At 37.0% G+C, this 23,498-nt stretch overlaps 1 protein-coding gene across 5 annotated transcripts in view; it reads left to right on the top strand.

Annotated features, from left to right (window-relative positions):
* LOC124169686 (protein quiver) overlaps positions 1–23,498 on the top strand; it is a 168,031-nt gene that overhangs the window by 97,886 nt on the left and 46,647 nt on the right. For 3 of the 5 annotated variants that reach the window (XM_046548361.1, XM_046548360.1, XM_046548362.1), the window contains one exon: positions 23,306–23,350. In XM_046548361.1, the coding sequence (XP_046404317.1) occupies positions 23,306–23,350 (45 nt within the window). Of the gene's footprint in view, positions 1–17,166; positions 17,201–21,650; positions 21,699–23,305; positions 23,351–23,498 lie in introns of those variants that run through there. The other 2 variants (XM_046548363.1, XM_046548359.1) reach the window with 2 other exon arrangements.

The following is a 23,498-nucleotide window of genomic DNA, read 5'->3' as shown; positions in this document are numbered from 1 at the left end:
GGCAACGCAATCATTTTTTTGGATGCTCTTTGTACTTACCATGAAAACGGTATTTCTTGGATATCTACATTTTATTTTATACCCTGTACTTTTAAGGGCATTAAATAATTAAGTTTTGACGAAAGTGTGCTATTATAATTGCCTTTAACAATCTTTGAACTCAATTGAACAAGAGCTTTGGACGAGTAACAAAAGTACGATTGCGCAATCTCACCCTTTTTGAGATTAAATGTACCCTACTATCTCAGGACTGGTTGAGCACTTGTTTTAGGGTTCACGAAATATTATATACTATTGTGCGACATTAATTTTCTTCCCAATAAAATAGATCACTTCAATCATCCGGCCTGTAAATGTCAGTTATTTATGAGCTTATTCAAGCATTTAAAGTACAATGTGATAATGACATAATTTAATTTAACGTGTATTCGTGAAAACAACACATAAGACTGCACTCACAAGGTACAATGGATTATAATTGGTACGGAGGCTTCTACGGTGATTAAATTGATAATTTTTTTCGGGTTGGACGATTCTGGACCCGAAGACGGGATTTAGGATGCGCCCGAAACTGTCGTCCACCAAAATAAGTCAACATGGAAATAACCCGAAAAATAATTATCACTCTGCAATGCATTATATTTCTGACATTTTTAGAATTCCTAGGATCGAAACGCATGTCATTTAATAATAGTTTCAAAGTCCTCTTCTGACCTTGTTTCATAGGCTTATCGCCACAAATAGTGAGTGGGGTGTTGCGTACTTAAAGATAAAGAAGAATGTCATAAAATGTTTTCGTAAGGGTGTTTAGAAAGCGTTTTTATGTACCAAAAAGAACAAGATGTAATACTAAGTTTTCTAGGGCTTTGATATCCATGGGTAAAAGAATAGAATCAAGTAAAACCTACATATGCCATCGCATGTGGACTTTAAAAATTCAATCTTTCCCTAAAAATAAGACTACTCCATCATAACAGCACCATCGAACGCCTTCTTTCTTACGCTAGTCCGGTATGGCCTCTGCAGCAACCCATCTAAAACGGCAACAATCAACTAAAAAAACGCATCATACGCTAGATCATCGTCGCACCCTGGTTCATGAGCAACAAAAACATCCGTAAAGATATAAAAAATAACTCCTCTGCTTCACAGTCTAAAAAATTCAATGAATAACTTCACTGTGCCTTTGTCCCTTACTGAAAATGAGTTCTAACCTAGCATCTGGGATTACTAACTCCCAGTGAAAATAAAAGAAAATGATCCGAAAAAACTACCTTCTCATATCCCTTACTCCTAACCCTTTGAAGATTGAACTAATTTACCAACTGATTTTTATTATTTGTTTGCATATCCTATTTATTTTATAACTAATAAAGAGATATTATGATAGAAAACTCGAACAACAATTTTTAAATGTATTTTCAAGCATGTTCCCAAATGAGAATTCGCCACAAAATGTTGTTATTGCTTGAAAAATAAATAAACACTTGACCAAAAAACTAAGGTTAACAAAGAAATATATATTGATCTTTTGAATAAATAAGCATTTGTAACTGGAGAGAGTGATTGTTGGGAAAAATATCATTTAAACCGGTTTCTCACTACCGAGGTGATAAAAAAAAACTATTTTTAAAAGGTATAATTAACGACTAATGTGTACACAGCTCATTTGATTCACTTAAAAAAAATACTTCTATACTTTATTTACATAACAAAAGCCATAAAAGTATTCGCAGATACGAAATATAATTTTCATGAATTGTTATAATCTGTTCCCAAATGGGAAACATTGGAGTGTAACGGTAAAGGAGAGCTTTGAGCAAGTATCTTTATTATAAGATTGTGCTATCTCACCCATTTTGAGGTTACCAGTTCACTCATTTTCGTCCAATCTTAATTACCTACTTAATGTTTTGAAAAATTCAGTCTTAAATATAAGTTCGGAAAGTCTGGATATTCAAGAAAAACCGTTGTAATGGCAACTGCAAAGTGTATCCAAAAGAATGTTGCCATAGCTATTGAAAATTATTCATTCGTAATTCGTAAAACACAAAATATCTGAGGATGGAAAACTTTCAAAGCCACCAATGTTCATTGTAACATTATTAGGTATCCTTGCAAAGCAAACAGTAACCCAGTAACTGCCTTGGGCATTATGATCATTGGCAAGACAAAAGGAATATTTAAACCCAAATGTACCAATGGTGTCGGCAACCCACACGTTTACAGCTCCAGAATTGTTTGCCTTAAGAATAGGTTGCCTTATGGGCATTGTGAATGATCATAATGCCCAAGGTAGTTACTGGGTTACTGTTTGCTTTGCAAGGATACCTAATAATGTTACAATGAACTGTAACTAATACTATTATATATTTGGAAAAGCACGACCTGGGTATCATGACATAGTTGCCATAACATAGTTAATATTGTTTTCAGCCACCTGAAGATGTAATCATGTTATGAAACTCGCGTCGTGTTTTTCCAAATATATTAGTGAATCCAGCAAAGTTTCTTCTTTCATTTTCCATGAGTAGTAGACAGCCTACGGCTAGGAACTGTCTCCATAATGCAGAGAAGTACACTTCGTGCGTGCGTTGGTCGTAACTGCAGAAGGAGAAAATCCTTCTCGTTCATATTTACCCTAATATAATGTGAGAAGATGATAATAATAATATGTCATTATTCGGGCGAGGTTGAGACTAAGAAGTCCCCTCTTCCACCTAACCCCTCGATAGCGTCAATGCAAACATATTCAAAAATGGTAGATAAACGTTTACAATACAAAAGATATACAATATACACTATTTGTGAAATGTCAAAAAAGATAAACAAGTATATGTGAAAATTTTGTGTAAAAAGATTTGTTTGTGGGAAAAAGCATGATGATAAGGGTGTAGTAGCCTTCAGCGAAACAACCCGCTGCAGGAAAACGCCCACACAAGAAGGGGGGCGTGAAAAACCTGCGAAAACCTACTGAGTGAAAGGTAATGTCATGTTACATGTAAAATACAACATAGTTAATGAGGTACAAATTATACACAAATATTACACATGTAATTTAGACATAAAGTATAACATATATGCAAAACATTCAGTGAACATATCATTTTGTCGTAGGCGCTTAGATGAAAGGTGTCTTACTCTTGCCACCAACGCTTGATGCAGGTCTTCCCTGCGTTCGCGAGAGAGTTATCCATCAAAGGAGCAAGTAGAAAGCGAATCGACTGCCAACAAACGTGAAACTTCCCTTTTCAAATCGGAACTCACTCTAGTTATCCCAATTTTATGATCTTTCGACAGCTGCGACCACCTGGTTTTTGTGTGTCTGTGCCACATCGCGATGGAAGAGCAGTCAATGGATGGAATGACATTGACCCATTGAAGGAATATGGAGTCGCCTCTAAGGGAAATTTGAATGCATTTTTCTTTAGAGGATGCATAGCTTCCTCTTGTATTAGTTCCCACTACAATTTAAATCTTTAGTGATGTTTTTTGTCACATTTTCTTTGCAATAAATTTAATTATTTGGCCAATAGTCACGTGATAGACGGATGTGTTCGACCTATCCTCCTTCTATAACGTCGTAAAAAAAACACTTCGATGTACTGACTATGAGTAGGAATGCTCAAACTTTTTATATATTTAAAAAAAAAAAGTGCCATTTCATTTCTGGTTTTCACTACCATAAGATGATTAAGCCTTCAACTCTACCTTGCGGAGGCTTAAAGTTCTGGTAAGCTTGAAGTCTAATCTTACACAAAAGCTAACCAGGACATTCAACCATCTCTTTTTAAAGTCATAGGCTGTACCATCGTATGGATAGCGTTAGTGAGGCATGATAGATCCAGCGCTAAATTCGTCAAAACAGAAAATGTAGACTGGTATCGAGAAAAAAATCGATCGATAATGTATTGTGTTTTGGATATTAATTTTATTACAAATAAAATATGTCATTTCAACCATTCGGCTTTGCATTCAAATCTTTGTTCATTTAAGAGCTTATGCAAGTATATCATTATATTTAACATGCATTTGTGGAAACAATAGTAACGTTATTAAATTCCTAAAAAATCAAAGTAATACTTTTTGGCTAAAGTATTACTTTGGTTCAACCACTCAGCCTTGGAATGGTCGGCGCCCGCCTGCATGCGGAACTTAATACTACAGTCGCCTGATTCGGATGAATTAACTTTGTGACAATTGATGTTTTTTCCACGCTCACGCCTCATGACTTCACTTCCAACAATCCACGTCATTGGGATCAACGGTTGAAGCTTACGCCTCCCTTGATATCCACTTAAAATTCGTGCCGGTGTATTTTTTCCTCGAGGATTTCGCCACTCGAGGAAAAGGAAGGCGTTGATTCAGATTTATTTTCGGACGCCCCACTTCGTAATCGCTTGTCACAGCGGAGAAATCCTGCTCGGCCTTGGGATGGCTGGCGCCCGCCTGCAGGCGGAAACTTAATGCTACAGGCGGCTGTAGTTTTTTCCCCCCTTTAAGAGGAGCTATCATTGTTGATACGCCCGAATGGAAGTTTACTTATGGCATTATTTCAGGATTTTTTATAAATAAATTTATCTAAAGAAGCATAAGACTATTCGTAAATGGTGAATTACTTTTTGGCTAAGGTAATAAATGCTGGCATGGGGAACATCACCAGAGAGCTTCACTGTTTCTATGTCCTACATAACGATAAAATAAGGAAGAGATTTTGAGCAAAAAATAGGTGTAGGAATTCTTTTTTTCCCCGCGAACGATAAGGGATTTTTATTAATGCTAGTAGTAACTTAGTAATCACGTTTGTATTTATGTCACAAGGTGATTATTTCTGTTCTTCCGTTGATTAATTAAGCTATATATTCATCTGGCGATGATATTGTCGTTAGCATTTTATTTAACTTACCCCATATAAAATATTACAATAAATTACTTTAATGCACCTTTATAAAAATGTTGGTGTGAGTGAAAAGTGTTTCAAATTCTCTTATCTTAAAAAGTGGGTTTTTTATTCTTATTTTCTTGACCTCTTACTTAATTGCTAATAAATTTATTGGAGAGTAGATCTTGTGATGAGAACAAATAGAAATACAACTTATTTGCCAAAATTATGGTTTGTTCTTATACCTTCATCAGGACTCGAAATAAAAATGAATATAATTTTGAGACATGAACAAAAATATAGGATTATAACATTTTTTAAAGATTTAGCAGAATAATAAAATATAACCAAATTCAATGTTTTATTAACAAAAAAAGAAACAAGAGTTTTGCCTTGTACAATTCCTGCAATGTTTGTTTACGGTTGCTATCGTAATACAAGGTAAGGTTACCAATCAATTTTGAATAATTAATTAATTATTAATTCTGCTAAAATTTTCTAAATCTGATAGTTTATTACAACGTAGTTTCTCTGTGATAAAAATGTGTACAGGTTAGATTACTGCATTTTTTTATTTAAATGCGTTATCATGTCAGATAATTTGAACTTTCAATTGCGAATGCGAGGCGTACGTATATTACTTTATAGCATTGTAACTAGCCGAATATATATTGTCACTGTTAGATGCAAAAATACACTAAACGAGCAAGATGTCAGCGTTCTCGCCCTCATACTGCCTTTGGCCACTTTTTACGTTCACCGAGCATTATACGATACTACGATAAATTACCTAAATGCTACATTCGTCAAATATTTCCGTCTCGTGTTGATTATTAAGTTAGTTCCGCTGATTAATAATGCTATCTATTCGGGCTTCGGGCCATTTGGACCCGAAGACGGGAGCTGGAACGCGCCCGAAACTGTCGTCCGCCAATATGAGTCAACGCGGGAAGAACCCGAAAAACAATCACCATTAATGCTATCTATTCGTCTGGCTATGGTATTGTCGTGAGCCACTATTTTTAGCGTATAAAATACATAATACAGTGGAACTTGGTTATAACGGCATCGGCTGTAACGTCAACTCGGGTTTAACGTCACATTTTATACAGACCAGCCAAAATTGAACTTTTTATGTTGTACGAAAACCCGTTTATATCGTCAACAAATACTGCGACGCACGGGTAGAGCGTCAAAAATTTTGCGATTCTTAGGTTGCAAAAGTGGTAGTGTGATTGTATTATGTCCCAAAGTTCATAGAAACCATGTGTAGAAACATCAAAAGCAAAAACAGGTCACAAGCTGGACGTTGAGCAGGTGACGGGATGCAACTCTCTTGTTTAATTGGTATCTGGAGGGAGCGGGGGCTGTCCCGCATACCTGGGTCTTATGCCTTCCCACCCCTACATTCTACAAGGTTACTGACACAGGCACACTGTATTGTATTGTTTGTTTCGTTAGTTAAGGTAGATCATCAGTCACATCACTACCTACCTCCATGTGAGCATCGCGTATGTTGACAGTTGTTTTATACGTCGTTAGTTGTGTTTTGTTTGTGCAATGTCAAGTTGCGGTGTCACTCAGATTTAAGGCTGCTTCTTTTATAACGTCACTCGGATATAACGTTCAAAATCTTCTGGTCCCTTTGATGACGTTATAACCAAGTTCCACTGTATTACAGTAAATTACTTTACCCCCTTCCAATTCGATTAATTTTCCGAATATCGTGCTCCTATTCTCTATTTATTTATTTTTTGTGGTTCTCTATTAAATGGTAGGTAATGGAATGATATATTGTAATTTGTAATCAACGTGCAACTGTGAAATAAAATGTGATTAAACATGGAGAACACAGCTATCGCCACTCGATTAAAATCATTTCAATCCTTCCAACGCATCATGATTCATAAAATATATGAAATATTTATTTATACTATGCATGTTTTAACATTTCTATGCTTTCAAAATAATTATATTGTTCCTCTAAATATTGCTAAAATTATGCAAATCCGATGACGTGATACACTCGTCATTGCGCGGTTTGGCGTCGAAAGTTCATGACGAGCTAGACTCGTCATTACAGCGCAAGGGGTTAAGGCACCAACACGCCACTGCGTGGAGTGGATACCCATAATCCCTGTTGAATCTTCCCTAATTAATTTATTAATCCGTGATTTTTGACCACCGCGACGCGTCGTGTCAAACTCCTTTGCGTGCATTCTCTTCCTCGTCGATGTACGTATTCGTGCGAATCCTGCGGCGAAGGAATCTCACGCACTCCACGCCGTTGTGTTTACGCATCGAGACCATCGCCGGCGCGCGATGACGGAAGATTCAGTAGGAGCAAACATGTCTGCTGGGGAGTGTTTTTGACGAGCCGCAGATCTCCATGCAATATTTCATGAGAGAACCCTGTGAAAAAAAAGCCTAGTTCACGCTGGGCGAAAGCGTTTGAACGGGAAGTTTTATGGAAAATGAGTAAAGAACAACCAAGAAGCGTACAATTTTTGTTGAAATGGCACAATGTTTTTACTACATATTTCAATATTATAGGACGTATTAGTATCGATGGTGCCTTTATCTATTTCCGTCGAAAAAATTGTTTGTGATTGTGAAGATAATTTGGCACGTTGATAATCTACACAATTTCATTTCCTATTTACTCTTATGAAAATTTCACTTAATTTTACAGCCAGTAGGCATCTATTTTGATTTTCCCTTTCTCGCCTGTTTCTTTATTTAGACCGATTTCAAAAATAAACTGCTAAACTAAAACAAAGGAGAGAATAAGGTTATTTCAAGCTTCGACAGCATATCTGTGGCAATTTGATAGCAGAAAGGAGCGCGGGTTTTCTTCAAAGACCGCGCAGAATTGTAGGATATATACTACGGTGGACATAAATGGGTTACCTAGCCACAAAAACGTGGAAATTTTGGTTTAAAAAAGTCCTCTCCTTTCTCGAAGTGAGTCTAGGGTTTTCATCTCCCATTGTTCGTAACCACGTCCGATAAATGAACCAAGCTTTCGGAGCCGCAAATGATTTTATTCTACATTTTCATAGCACTTTTAAAAAATCCTAAAATGAATTTCCCAATTATCAAACGCATAAAACTAATGTCTCAATTTTGTTATGTGAGGACATACATACTCCATTCAATACCTCTGAAATTAAGTTAGAGTCAGCATTTTAAAATTTAGCGCAGATATGAATGTTTTTTTTTTTCGCTTTCGGCAGGCCGTATCTTTATCGCGACCTTTCCCTCATGTTGAGCTCGTATACTCTTGCAGCCACACTGTCGCTATCCCTCTAAGAGTATTGGCATCTTTCTCTTTCTTACACTCTCCGCAATCTATTTTCGCATCGCCCCATTCCACTCACGTCTGCTCACCGACTGGGGACGCCCTCTCGCGGATGTCATCCGAAAGGAAGCGGAAAGCGTTCCTCTATTGTTTCCGACATTTCGTCTCCTCAATGGTAGGAGGCGCAGCCATGGTGGCTGCCCAAGCGTTTACTCTACCTACGACTGTTGTGCTGCACACCCCTCCAGCTACATTCGCCGAGAAAAGGATGCGTTTTATGCCCTCGTGAAAGCTAAACAGGTCAAGCAAAGATGCTTTTCAGCAATATCGTGCAACCCTATGCCTGCTCTCTGCTGCATTTGGGAGTAGACGATTTTTTTATCGTTATGAAACGCTAAAAGCAAAAACAAATATTGATGAATGGACAGAAAATTCACTTAATTCATGTACTAAATATTTATTTCGTGAAAAAATAAAACCTAACTGGTACATCGTATTGTCAACATTGAACAGAAAAAAATTGCCACATTTAGAAAATGATGTACATCACCTGGTGATATTTAGCCACGTACACAGCAACATTAGCTTTGGGAGGGATATTGGCTGTTCTCAGTTCATTATTCAGTTATCTGCTCCTCAAATATTTTCTCCCATGCGCAGACTTGCAATGTACAATAAAATAGAAAGAAATAGAAAGACCTATGTATTAACGACTCTTTTTAATAATTAATATCATATTTGTAGCTATTTTATGTTGAGTCTAGGGAAGGTTAAAAATACCTTTTGATCGGAGATATAGTCCTTTAAATCTAAAAAATGTTCTTCTCAGCACTACTAATTGATCATACCTTTGTTACAAAAAAGCTTAGGCGTTCATGCATTGCAACGAGACCCAGAGACAACCGTTTTGAGCTAGCTCATAGTTCTGAATTAAGTCTGCTGAAGACCATTGGCGTAACTAAGGGGGGATGAGGGGATAGATCCCCCCCCCCAAAAGCCTCAGATAAATAAAAAAATATTTACTATTTAAATAAATAAAATGGTAGCACTTTCCGTACATCGCATTAAAAAATCTTGTGGAAAAGTTCTACGGTCTTTTATTTATTTAAATATGCCTAACTTCCACCAATTGAAGCCTGAATCTGTTGAACTTATATTTACTATTGTCTAGTTTTGACGCATAGTAACTGCATCTGCTTAAAGTTAAATCATTTATTAATATCATGGCAGTGAGACGAGTCACTGAATACCGACCGGTGACTAACCCCCTGATCCCCCGTTGCCTAGGAGGGTTCGCCCCCCAGTCCCTGTTGTTCCCCCCAAAGCATATACCTAGTTACGCCTCTGCTGAAGGCTGTATTTTTTTAACGATACCTTCAGGTCGTTGTCTCTGGCTTGACTTCGTGGAATCGACTTACTAGAATGAGAAGTAAAACTTTGTAATACCACGCAAATTTACTAATGGACGACCTAAGTGTCGACAAGGAACGTCGTCATCAGGTGAAAGATGATGGCCAGTGGCGTAGCCAGGGGAGGGCCCGGGGGTCCGGAACCCTCCCCCCCCCCTCCCCCCCCCCGAAATATGAAAACGCAATCATTTTCCTTAATAAAAGAAAACAAAATATTGAAAAATCATGAATTTAAAAAATATTTCTTAAACAAATGAAGTTTTTTCTAATATGAAAAGTGATAAAATTAGTTTAAAACCCATTACTTAGCACCCAGTTTTTCAAAAATTTCCCCCCTGGTTTTGGACGGAATTTTTGGCCCCCCGAACGAAATTCCTTGCTATGCCACTGATGATGACGTGTCACGCGCCAATGTTATGTGGAATTATAAAGTTTAACTTTTCATTACCATACACTCAGGGCTTGAATTGGTCAAGCCTTAATCACGCGATCATTTGTTCCTTCCCTCTTGGTGATCATTCGAGCGATCGTTTTTCGCGACCGGAAAAGTGATCGCCACTCGAGTGACCATTTTTCTGAGTCACATGGTCCCTCCCGCCGTCGCTTTTCGCGTCATTTCCTATATCACAGCTCGTTGTCATAGGAACTGCATCACGAAAAAATACATAGCGTGTTTATATTTACTTATGTCGTTCCCACGGTTGTCAAACGTTGCGCTGCAATCTTTTAACAATCTTTTAACACCTACATAATTCTTCTGCTTTACATGCTTCATCCCCGGCTTTATTGGTCTTATTCGTGACCTACCTTTGCCGTTCATCACTTCCACTTTTCCTTCGACGATAATTTTCACTGTATATTCCATTTTGTTTAATAATATTGCCGATGAAACTGTTCCGTATTCCACCTAAGGTTTTAAAAACACTTCTACTACTCTAAGAACTCCCGCATTACTCACATGATCTATCCATTTTATCTTCATTCTTCTACAACACCTTATTTCAAAAGCTTCCAATCTTGATTTCCTCCGATGGTGTCATCGTCTACGTCTCATTATCACCTGAATCACACGATCATTTGTTTTGTCGATCAATCGTTTCTTAGTGATCACTCGAGCGATTGCTTTTCGCGACGGGAAAAGTGATCGCTAGATTGATCATTTTTCTGAGTCACACGGTCCCTCCCGCCGTCGCTTTTCGCATCACTTCCAATATCACAGCTCGTTTTCATAGGAACCGCATCACGAAAAAATATATAGCGTGTTTATGTTCACCTATGTCGTTCCCAAGATTGACAAACGTTGCGCTGCAATCGCTCCATACGAATATGCGTTCTGATTGGCTGATACGTTGTTTCGATACGACGGTTTCAGCGACGGAAAAAGCGACCAGGCGAGTGACGAAAAAAGTGACGGGAATCCTCATCATTGGAGTGATAGCGCGTGACGATCATTTGCGAGTGATCACTCGAGTGATCGCTGGACTGGTCACTCGAAAATGTCGAAAAAAATGAACGAGTGGTTCAGGCTTAATCAATCGTTCCTGCGTGGTCTTTAATAATTAAAAATTCACTAATTAAATTAAAGAATAAATTTTCCTTTCAAGTCTAGTGGCCTAATTTCTTGTCTTTTTTTGATCTACAAGGCTAACTAAAACTTCATAAAAATTTTAATTAATTAAGTATACTTAAAAATTAATTATTACACAACTCTGAAAAATCGGCTAACTTACAAAATTTATACATTTTTAATTGTCTTTTGCAATCGGAAATAACTGTTTAAGCCCGTGTATATGTATATAATAATAATAAGCAACACTTTGTAATCATTTTTAGCTATAGCGTTAAAATATGTACATTTAATTTTATTTTATTACGAAAAAAACAATTATTTGTTTTTTGTCATTTTGAAGGTGCTTTGGAGGATTGGAAGATGACGTTCGATTTTAAAATTTATTTTTTTTGCTCCTCTTCTACTAACGTATCGCAACTTTTCCGCACGATAGTGACACAAAATTTGTAACTTGTGTTTTTTCGCACCACCCTAGTTTTCAGTCTCTTCACTTTGTCTTTATGATGAATGGAATGCGTCGCTTTCAACGTCTCCGTTCGAAGAGAAATGTGTGATTCAAGGAGTTAGTAAATTCGGAATGAGGTAGTAAATTTTATATAAGGCGCCATAACTTCTACCGGCCAAAAAATAAATCATCATGCCTTGTGTGTACGGGTCATTCATCAGTGAAAGTCTTTGTGCAAGCTCAGCCAGCACTACACTGACAGACAGTCCGTGTAGTAATGATTTTCTGGCACAACTTGCTTGTTATGCTTTGAGTTGATGTAAAGGTTTTCGGAGTAACTTCATCAAAGTAATCCCGAGCCAGGAAAACATACTATCAAAAAAATTTTTTTTTACTTTGAAATCGGCTTGTTCGCTAATTTTCTTCGACTTTGTACTTCCCTAAAATTTTAATTTAAGCATATGCGACTACATTGTGTCAATGTACGTCGAGAAAGTCTGCAGAGGGAAAACAGGGTTAATTTTTTTCATTTTAAGATTAATACTTCCTGGTCAATAGACGATCATCATCATAATAGATGGTCATAGGTATCCTTATATCATCCTTTCTCTTTGCAAAAGCAAATATATAATCTCTTATGCGCACCACGGTTTTCTTTTATCTGTACTGTTCTTCCAAAACTGGTGGTATTTTTCTCATCAAACACATTTGGAATTTTCAACAATTTTAAGGGGCGTTGGGCGTATTTATCAAAATTATATTTTTGTAATTTGATAATATTTCCATCATTCGAATCGTCTTACTTCTCGAGCTATTCGCGGTGAAACATCGACAGTCTTACCCCTTTCGCTGACATGAGAAGTTAATGACGTCGCTGACTTTTTCCGAACGGCCCACCTATTCTCCGGTACTTCTCGGATTCGCGCATCGGTCTCACGTGGTTCTTTGTCAGGAACATACTAATGATCGATTCTTTCCGTCAAGGATCGGATCTCTGTGAACGACTCAAAGAAATAGAACTTCAACGACTCATTAAAAATGGGTCGCAACTTTCGCAATTCTTTCATTTTAAAGCTATGATAAATGACTGAAGATGACTTAAATTTCGTTATAACTTATCTTCCCCATAAATTTACCGCATTATCTTATTATATTACAATTTCTGGTTTGAGTGAGTGTCCTTTTCGCTGTTAAGTTCATGACGTCACTGACTCTTGCAGAGCGGCTCACCGCCCCCAACTTCTCGGCCTCGCGCATATGGTTTGTTGTCATTAACATTCAAATGAGCGATTCTTTCCGTAGATTCTGGTATTTCGAAGAATCTGGTATTTCTGAGCGAACCAATGAAACAGAACTTTAATAGCATCACGAAACACGTAACTTCATGAAAAAATGGGCGACATCACTTGTTTACAACGTGTTTTTTATGGTAGGCTTTTTTTGCAAAATTATTATTTTCTCTTACCATCACAACTTTTTCAATGAACCAGAACTTTTTGACGTCACTAATTCATGAAAAAATGGGCGGCATCATTTTTGTACAACATTTTTTTAATAATATTATTTTTATTTTAAAATTATTATATTCTCTTACCATCACAAAATTTTCAATGAACCAGAACTTTCTGACGTTACTGATTCATGCAAAAATGGGCGGCAACATTAGTGTACAACGAGTTTATTTTATTATATTATTTATATTGCAAAATTATTATTTTCTCTTACCATCACAACTTTTTCAATGAGCCAGAACTTTCTGACGTCACTAATTCATGCAAATATGGGTGGCAACATTTGTGTACAACGAGTTTTTTTATTATATTATTTATATGGTAAAATTATTTAACTCTCTAAATCTGCCTCGACGTCACGACTTTCTGCTTTCACTCCGCTCAGATTCCACCACGACAGAGAGTTCTGCGGGAGATACCCATGTGGATATTTATTCGCTCTGTTTATTCTCCGGGATAGCCACGGGCAGGGATACCTTCCCCCCTCCCCCAAACCCAACCCAGCGACCTCTTGCACGAGTCTCTTGAAGAGGGCCCTCGTTCCCGACTTTGTTACTGGCCCTTCCCCTTTTGTTTGCATTTTGAATTGCCCCCGGGGATAGAAAAAGGAGAAAAATGAAACTCACAGAGGAAGAGACACGCGATTATCTTGGCACGACGCCACTAGCGCCACGGTGGCAGGCCCCTCAAACAAGGCACTCGAGTAAATGAGGAACGCCGTTGTCCGGGAGATGTGTGTTTTCCAGCGTGTGTATATTTCTCAGTCAAAACCCCTTGTCCATTGGCTTATTATTTTTCCAGCGTCCTTCGAGGTGATCTAATTAGCGAGTGAAAGCCAGCGGTGCGCGCTCGCTACCTTTGTCGTCGTCATACCCTCACGGCCCTGAAAATGCAGGGCTCTCGAAAGTTTAAAGGGGTGCCGCCGTTGAGCGACCGAGGGAGTCAAAATAAATACTTTATCCCAACTATATTTTAAAGTACAGTACATCATAAAAGAATCATCATATCATGCAGTTTTAAGTAATTCATAGGAAGATACCAAATCACACACTATGAGATATTTTTTTCTGGAGGGTCTATAAAAATCGTTGTTTATAGGCAAAAAAAGTTTGCGAACTATAACACTTAATGAACAGGAATAATGATGAAGTGACCACCATTTATTGAGAAATGTAAACTAATGTTTGGAAAGATATTGATCCTCATTTGGTTCTTTGTCGAGCGACTAAGAGCGTATTTATTGAAATTTATATAATGTGTACAAAAAACTGTTCGAGACGACAAATAGCAAAAAAATAAATAAACATTAACTGTAAATAGGTCTGTTTTCATTTTACCCAAGTTCAAAATTGCACCATTCTTTCATGATAACCACGTATTGTGAAGACAATTTTCTGCTTTCACACTTGGCTTTCCCCGGTGTTTAAAAGTGAACCTAAGTCGCATAGCATGCAGGTTATCCAAATTAAATATTTTTCTAGAAAAATTTATCCATGATTACCTTTGATTTTTGATCGAAAATTAGGTTTGTAATTACTATGATCCCAAGTAGCCCTTAGACGCTCAAGGTGTCGATATCCGTGTGATATGGTTTTATGATCCACGTATTTATTGCCAGGTAAAAATGTTTGTTCATAGTACTTTGATTCAATTTCATGTTAATATTGTTAAAATTATAGAGTTAACACAAGTGGAATAAGTTTACTCAAAGAGCTTAGTCCTGCTACAACAATACGTGAAAAGAGTAAATACATTTCATGATACAAGTTGTCATGTAAACATAACAACAACAAAAAACTGGAGAAGAGATAGAATATTGAAAGTTGTTAGATTACAAATTCAACAAATATTGTAGGTTACATGAATTTTAATGACTCCTGATGAAATGGCATCAATTCTGCAGTATTTAGTGATCTATATAAATACAATAACTTGTCTGTCATTCCAAAAGCCTTAAACGTCCTTGATTAGGGCTTGAGTTTTCTGAGAATGAAAACGGAAATTGCCGTGATAGCGTTGGAATTTTAAGGGAACTTAAGCCATACAGAAAGCAGATTATTCAAATGAAGCATTTTTAAATAACAATTTTCTATGATAGCCTTTCATTTTTGATGGATAAGATAAGTTAGTAATTTCTCTAATTCGTACCAGAATACCCACGGCAGTTGAAAGACAGAATACGTTATTAACGGTGCCCTCCTATTTTCGTATATGCTTTCGGAAAATGCATAAACTGATGCAGAAATTCTCATTGATGTGGCAAACCAGAATATGACCAATAAGCTCTTGATTTGCATGTAGTATTTCATATGCAATGGAGACGTGTCATCCTTGTAATAATAATTGCATGTTATGGAAATTACTTCATGTTGTGATCATCCGTTTATTCCACAAAAATGCTTTTTCTTCATTACGGTCAAGATTATAGAATCAAGTTCAATTTAGATCATAATATGCTACCTTGGAATTCGACTGTCGCATGTCAGTGATACTTAAAGGTGAAAAATCTCCCTAATGCATTGTGATATCTTTATATTACACTTAAAGATATGGTGAATGATCTGTGCAACAGAAACAAGCTAACTCTATGCTTTTTGTCGCTACTCCATACTGGATTTACCGACCCATTCCTTACGACGTATTCTTGTCATAGTCAACCTGTAACAACGTGGGTAAGACGTATCCAGGGTGCCATACATTTTGGATTCCAGGATTACGCTAACGAACCCTAGTGAAATCAAGGGATTCAATTTGCATACGCGTCTTGCGAAGGGATGAAATAATTATTCACACAGCTAAAATCCCTGAGGAGTGAAAGGTCTTGTGTTTTCCCAGCATTTGATTCTGATGGAGACCTCACGGGTTATCCATCGGGTAAGTGAGATGGCACCGGCTGTCGACGTTTCGACGCATTACTGTCATAATCCTCAGAGCGTATGGGGCATACCCGTTGGAGACCCCGTGAAGACTTCTTCAGCATTCCTTCAGAGGTGAGACAATGTTTCACCGCTGAATTTATGAGGTTGCTTTAACTAGAGGCAGGGAAAATAAATGAGCAATTCTTTGAGTTGAACGTTAGGATATCCATGATTAGTTTCTAGAGCCTTGTCACTTGACGTCTATTTATTTAACCATTCCCTATGAGGTAGGAAATTTTACAAAGGTGCAGTTCTGCTCTTTTTCACTCAATGTGTCGTAATTGTCAAACAATAGCTGTAACTTAAATTTAAGAGTTTTAAAAATGCTTCCTTCACTTCCAAATCATTTCTCGTAATTTGCTCGTCAAGCATTCATCAGTCCTTGTGCTATGAATTAGAAGATTTATTATAAATACATTCAACATTATTCCACACTCAAATCGATTTACGTAGGAGGTATTACGAATACAGCGGGAGGAATACCTAAAGTATTCTAACACCTCGTATCGACTGATATTCAAACCTGAGAAAGCTAAAGAGAAAAAACGTGAGGAAAATTAATATTACGTATGAAAGTTGAATCTACCGCAACATTATCCTCGAGAAAAGTATTTCACATTTTGAAAAATTCTAACTCACACATAAAGGTAGTGCGAGAAGAACGTTTGATTTATAACGTTTTTTTTCCGTAAATTATACATTTCTTGTATTTTTAATGATTTTTTTGGGTCCAAAAACCTCTACGAGCTCTATTTAACTGTTCTTGAGATGTATTAGAAAATAAGATGACCAAACAAACTATTTGAGAATATACACGTTGGGTATTTTATTTTGATATTTTTCACGTTTAGATTCAAACTATAAGCACGAATGTTTACTTTCTGTTTCGAATTACCTTGGTTTCTCCAGACTGCGATGCATTGCTGACGAGGATAACGAAAGACTTCACTGCTTTATACGACACTGTTTTTGACGAATTTTGGTAAACCCATAGGGCCTGAAGTTATTTTCTTCTCAAATTTATTATTTCCTTGCAAGTATTTATTTGAACAAACAGTATTGACATTCTATGTGGTATAAATCAACTGTCTCCATGTGACCACTCAATCCCACATTTTCTCACATGATAGGAGTAAGTGACGTCAATGGAGCAGTCATGGTTACGTGAGTAACAACATATAACATGGTGTAATAGATAGATATAGAATTTCTCTCAAATGTACAATAGTTAGGAGGATTTGTATTTGATACACAAGTAAACTTGCATGGTAGGAAATGTATGAGTTACTCTACAGAAATTAGGTTTTGGGACCGTAACGTTTCAAATAGAGTTAATGAAGGTACATTATTGATTTCGACTGGATATATAAATAGTTTAGTTTTAGAAAAATGTATAGTGGAAAGAAAATTATTGTAGTTACTTTACAAAAAATGTGCATATTTAGTAAAAATTTACTGTGCAATGCCAAACCAATTAGGTCTAGCTTTGAATCTTCCTGTGATGCTTAAACTTCTTCTTTAAACATCTATATTCCATGAGTACTCAAATAAGTTGTGTATTGACTAGTGCACTTTGATACAAATATTTCTCTGGATGCTAATCTTAATCATTTATGATTTCTAGGATAGATTTTAATAAGACACTTGAAGAAATGTCAAGGCCCTTTCCTAATGCTTGTGGAGAGATGTATTATGTCAAATTCTAGTAAATTTCCATTTTGTACCAAATCTATTTTTCTTGTTTTACTCCATCAATTATAATGGGATTAACACTCAAAAATGCTTTTAAAAACTTCATAAATGTATTTAACCTTTTAAGTATGTTAATATTACATTGAGTGGACTTTTTGCTGGTAATATTTGTTTGTAAGACACACCGATTATTACATTTCGGGAAGCCAATGGGAGTCCAACTCTCTGGTTTGTTTGTAATAGTTCCTCCTATTTTTTGTCCCTTGTTTTGAGAGCTGGCCACCCATTGGTCCATCCCGGGATGATCCTTCAATCGGTTGAATGCTTTAAAAAATTGGTTTAAACTCTTGACGGTTTTGATGCCGTTTCAACCCTGACGCACCACAGGGCTAGTGTGTGTGACCATATACCATATGTAAGTCTCGTCTATTCTTTTGTAAGCAATCCACAAGCCAATTCGGCTTGCCTCAGATTATAAAAAAAGACCTCAATCCATTAGAAGAATAAATCTATGCCATGCCTAGTCACACTTCCGGGAAATTATGTAAACCCGATTGAATATTATCAAACATGGTGACTGCGCGCACGGACCCTTGACATTTCTTAAGATGTGTATCGTAGAATAAAAAAAATTGGATATATTTATGTATTTTATTTAAGAATGCCTTGTTTTTTATTCAATGTTTTGCTATTTTTCTTAAATTATACATATATCCTTGAGAGCAAAATTTATGAAAGTGTTTCTCTATCTGTGCGTGTGTCTGTCACTTCTGTCTTTCTTCCTCTTTCTTACAGCATCCCACTTCCTTAGCTCCTCCACTTTTCATATTTTTCCGTTCAGAAAAATCCTCTTTTTAGTAATCCTTGAGGGTTTTTTAGCAATAGAGAGGGAGGCGGGATATCCGATGGCTGGCGGTCGAGCCTATTATCACCATTTCAAATTCCCGCCTCTCGTACCGTTCTCTCGTCACGGAGATCAAGTCTTTAATATAGGTGGCGTAATCGTACGGCTGGCCACGAAAACAAGATGGCGCGTGTAAGTGCTTTTCATTCATAGATTAAGTTGCCCAAAGTAAATAGGTACAAGGGTGCTCAACTCGGTTATGCAGTAACCAAAAACCGATGCCAATGTAGAGATCACAACTTCAGTATCATTATGAAGAAATGAATTAGTAATAATATGAATAAAAAACTTATCAATACTTTATAAAAAAAAACGGCCTCTGCTCCTTCGTTAGCATTAATATCAATATTAAATTTTAATCATGAGTGTTGGTCTTCTAATTGAAATACAAGTTTTTTATACGCTTAGGTATAATTATTAGCCATCGTAAGGGCATATACAAGATAGTTAAAACATATCAAGCATGGACGATTTGATCAAAATTGATAACTATTCAATTTATCAAAATTGACAGGTGACCAAGAATTGTATTAGCTGAGTTACCATCAATGAACATTGCAGAAAGTTGTCTACAAATTCTAGACCCTTCCTTTTTTGACAATTTCCAACTTTATGTTCATTTTTTATAAAGTTTTTGTATTAAAAAATAATTTATTGTAAGTGGTTATTATGTTCATGTATCAAAATTATTTACTCGTCTTCATTTCAAGCCCTTATGATTATTAATAAATAAACCGAAAAGACGACAAAACTTGCATTTCAATCTTAAGACCTGCACTCCAAGATTCAAATTTTAAATTTAATATAGAGGTAAGGAAAAAGAGAGAAGTAAACTCATTGCTGTCGATGTAAATAAAGTGTCCAATCGTAATGAACGGCATGAAAAAACGCTATCGTCGTAGTCAGTCACTCAGATTCATCACGTGATCTCGGGTATTATAATTGCCATTTGGACCCGAGCTGATAGTCACTCTTGTGTATATTTACTCAGAGGGCAACATGCTGGTGACGTCACAAGTACATTTGGAAGGAATCTAGGACGAACATATTGTTTGCATATCTTTTAAGCTACTGAAGCTGCCCCTTCGATTTTTGTTCCTTAAACGGATAGTTCATGGAGTAACCTATCCATTCGAGGGGAATAGTTGATGGAGTGGCTTTGGTAGCTTTAAAGATGTACTGAATAAGTGGTTTGTCTCACTGAGTTTCTGACTGCACTTGTGCTGCTATGGAAATCAGGTCTTCAATTATTTCGATAAGTAGTAATGCATCTATCGCTCGAAAGATGCAGTAGACTTAAGGTTAAAATCATTATGCTAATCATTTTGCCACGAGTCAATCTTAAATTTATTCCACAATTTCATCCAATGTAGATACTAGTGCACGAATATTTTATTTCGCAAACGTCTTTAATGTTTTCGTGGAGATATAGATGGCTAATTTAAATTACAGACCTTCCTTCAGGGAAGAATACACTAAAAAACATGGCATTCATCTTTTAATGTAGATTTTAATATGCTGGCGTGGGTACGATACTTTGTGGCATTTTACCAAGTTTAAAACAGCGCCTGTACGAGGTAAGACGCTTATATTTTTTAAGAGCTATCACCGTTTTGTTAAGCTCTTCGGTATGACATAAAAAGTGCAAGTATTAGCAATCTATCATAGGAATGGCTCAAGAAGGGTCTTGGTGGTGACAACTTCCAATTCTGACCACGAAGACGGTGCTATAACGTTCGTTAAATTACCAACGAGCGACATGTATTTGTAAATGGTGAAACCTATTGTTGGTATTGCCATATCGACCACACATTTCTTCCCATCTATCAACATTTATTTATATCTTTTCGCTCTTCTTTTTTTGTGCACGTTTCAGAGAGGCTCCACCAGAGGGGGTATTGGGGGAGTTGGAGGGCGCAACTGGAGGTTTGGCTGATTACTATTTATCATTGAATAAGATTGTGTGCTCGGATGGGAATTATTTGAACGTCAAATGGGGTGCAAAGGGGAGAGGAATATTTTCTTGCAACTCAAGATGTCTGGAGCGATAATCTTCACTGCAATTTATAAAACGAATGTTCTACTCAATTGTCTTTGTTCATTTTCATGCCATTTTTTCATTCAATATTTTCATTATACATATTTCTCTTGATCATAACTGGTAACTATTGACTTAGCAAAGCAGACTAAGTTGCGAGGACTATAACCTACGATTTTGGGGTTTGCCATACGAAATATTTGCTCACTGTGTTCCTTTGATGTTACGTGACAGTATTTCTTCTTTTCCTCTTCATAAGCAGTAGTGAATCTGTTTTTCCTACAAAAACTTACTCATATATATGGAGTAAAAATAATGAAAAATAATTATGAAAATTAATATGATAAAATAAGTATGGAAATACGAAAATAGTGACAACATTATTGAGCATAAATTCATGTAAAATCAAAGTTTTTTTTTGTCCCTGGCCCAGAAAAATAGGTTTTTCTATTAAAACCGCGTATTTCAAGCATTTTCTATCATTTTAAATAAAAATTTTCCGTAATTAATCGGTTAGTGACTAAATATTACCCATTTACATGAAGCTAAGTGCTAAAAATTAAATCACGATGTACTACAGGATACAACTGTTTTCACCTTATTCCTCTCATCACTCCATGAAGACTTTGTCAGGAAATTTCGGTTAAAGTCTCCTTTCTGGATGAAGTTTCTTCCAAAATCTTCACCTATGTATGCAAATTTAAAAAAATATCGCTCCAGCCATCTAAAGGGTTTGTATATTTACGTACATCTGAAATATACATGATGAATATTCCTTTCAATTGAAGAAGGGGTGAAGAGGGCATTGGAATAATACACGTCAATGATTGAAACGTGGATGGCCAATGTTCTCTTCACCCCTCCCCCCTTAACTACTTGGTCTCTCCCATCCCACCGCTCCATTTAACTCACTCACAAACCCCCTCCCACCTCATCCCCCCTCGACTCCCTCCCCTTTTTTTCTCTCTGTCTCGTTGCAGTCTTCCTACTTGTCAGTGTCGTCCAATCGGCCGAGGAATGTAATCCCTGTAAGTAGTGAACAAAAGTTATATTTTTCTTTCATTAATGGCCAGAAGACGACGAGGGATAAAAAAAGTAGCGAAGGAATGCACTGTTTTCGCATTTTTTTCATTATTTTTTTATTATTTTGCGATGAAATGTTTGTGTATTCGCCATAGGCTCGCAGCATATTTATGGGAAAATTTATCGATGTGTACACACGACATGAATTGCGCCATATTACTGCTCAAGGTAAGGTACTTCTGCGCGGGTTACGCTGTCCAATTCATGACGTCATTTTTCTCCATCTACGTTACCATCGCAAAATGAAGTTTTCTCTCCAATATGGCTTCCTGCGCAACGCCCGCTTCGGCAAGTTTCGATATCAAAACCACACGAAAAATTAAAGTTGGCGTCATTGTCATGCTCTTTTTAGAATATGCCAATTCGGCAGGTTATCATGTGAAAATTTAACGGAGGAAAGCCATAAGCAAGCCAGTGAGAAACATAATTTTATGGTGGCATGCCACCTTATCGCGGAAATCGTTTGACGTCATGAGGTAGGATGTGCAGTAAAGGTGTGCGTTGATGCGAAATAGTGACCTTTGCCTTGTGTCGTAATATGATGCAATTTTGTATACACTCATTGTCAGTCACACACCCACAGAAGCACACAATATGCTCGCAAATACAAGTGAAATAAAAGCTTTTGTCATGTTGGTGTCGCGCTCCAGCCCGGAACCTTCTCTGTGCCTCCCTCTCTATTCACACAAACCCTCAGCACACCCTCAAAAAATACCATTGAAGTATTTTCCAAGCGTAGGACGTTTTTTCCCAAAGCCTCTGTTTGTTTTACATGTTGTCACCTACTCCAATTTTTGTTTTAAACCTTGAAAATCAATTCATCACGAGATATATAAAAGTCACTTTCGACTACCAGATAGCACATTTTGATCCCGTTTCCTATCCGATAGAAATAAAACCAACCCTATCCCCTAAATATCCCAATTCTACAACTCTCTCCTTATCTTCTCTTTCTCTGTCTTTTTCTTATAAATGTTTCGACCACTTTCTGGCGTCTTTCTGTCTCTATTTCTCTTTATTACTCTTACCTATCGATTTCTCTACTCTATTTTATCCAAGCTATCAAAAAATAATAAAGTTGGCTTGTTTAAAATGATTTAGAAAAAATATGTAAGGAGAATATGATTCAGGTGGAACCCTTTTAAAAACTAACGACCAATCATGTCTTCGTTTCCCTACCCTTCCTCCTCTCTCTATCTCTCTCACCGACCCTGAACGCCGCCCCTGGCTCCGCCTGTACCCTTACCACCCTTTCTCGAAACCTTGCAACGAAAAAATTGCAACCAAACCGTCCAATGTTCCCTTCATTTTCTTACCCAATCGGCCGAATCACTCTTTATCTCAATCACTCGTCTTTTTTCTCACTATCTTTACCTCGTCTCGTCCATTTTCTCGGCCTCTTCGCACCTTATCTTTTTTCTCCCTCCCCTTCTCATATCCTTTTCTGGCCGTAAACCATCCGATTCCTTTATCTCCGATTCCTCCTTCTGCTTTAATCCCATCATTCCCTCTCCCTTCTCCCTCTTTCTCTCTCTTCTTCTTCTCTTTGCAGTGATACTTCTAGCAGCAGTCTCTCTTTCCCAGGAGGAGTGCCAAAGTGAGTATATCGGCGGGGACGCGAATAATAGTCGGAATGGGTATCTTGTTGTCTTGTGCTAATGATGTGCTCTTGTCTCTGTACGTATCGCTGGTGTTAAGGGTGGGTGAGAATCGGGTGAGAATTACGTAGGTTGGCTCGGATTTTA

Source organism: Ischnura elegans, chromosome 12 (genome assembly GCF_921293095.1).
Source record: "Ischnura elegans chromosome 12, ioIscEleg1.1, whole genome shotgun sequence".
Taxonomy (NCBI): domain Eukaryota; kingdom Metazoa; phylum Arthropoda; class Insecta; order Odonata; family Coenagrionidae; genus Ischnura; species Ischnura elegans.
This window is presented reverse-complemented; position numbering and strand designations above follow the sequence as displayed.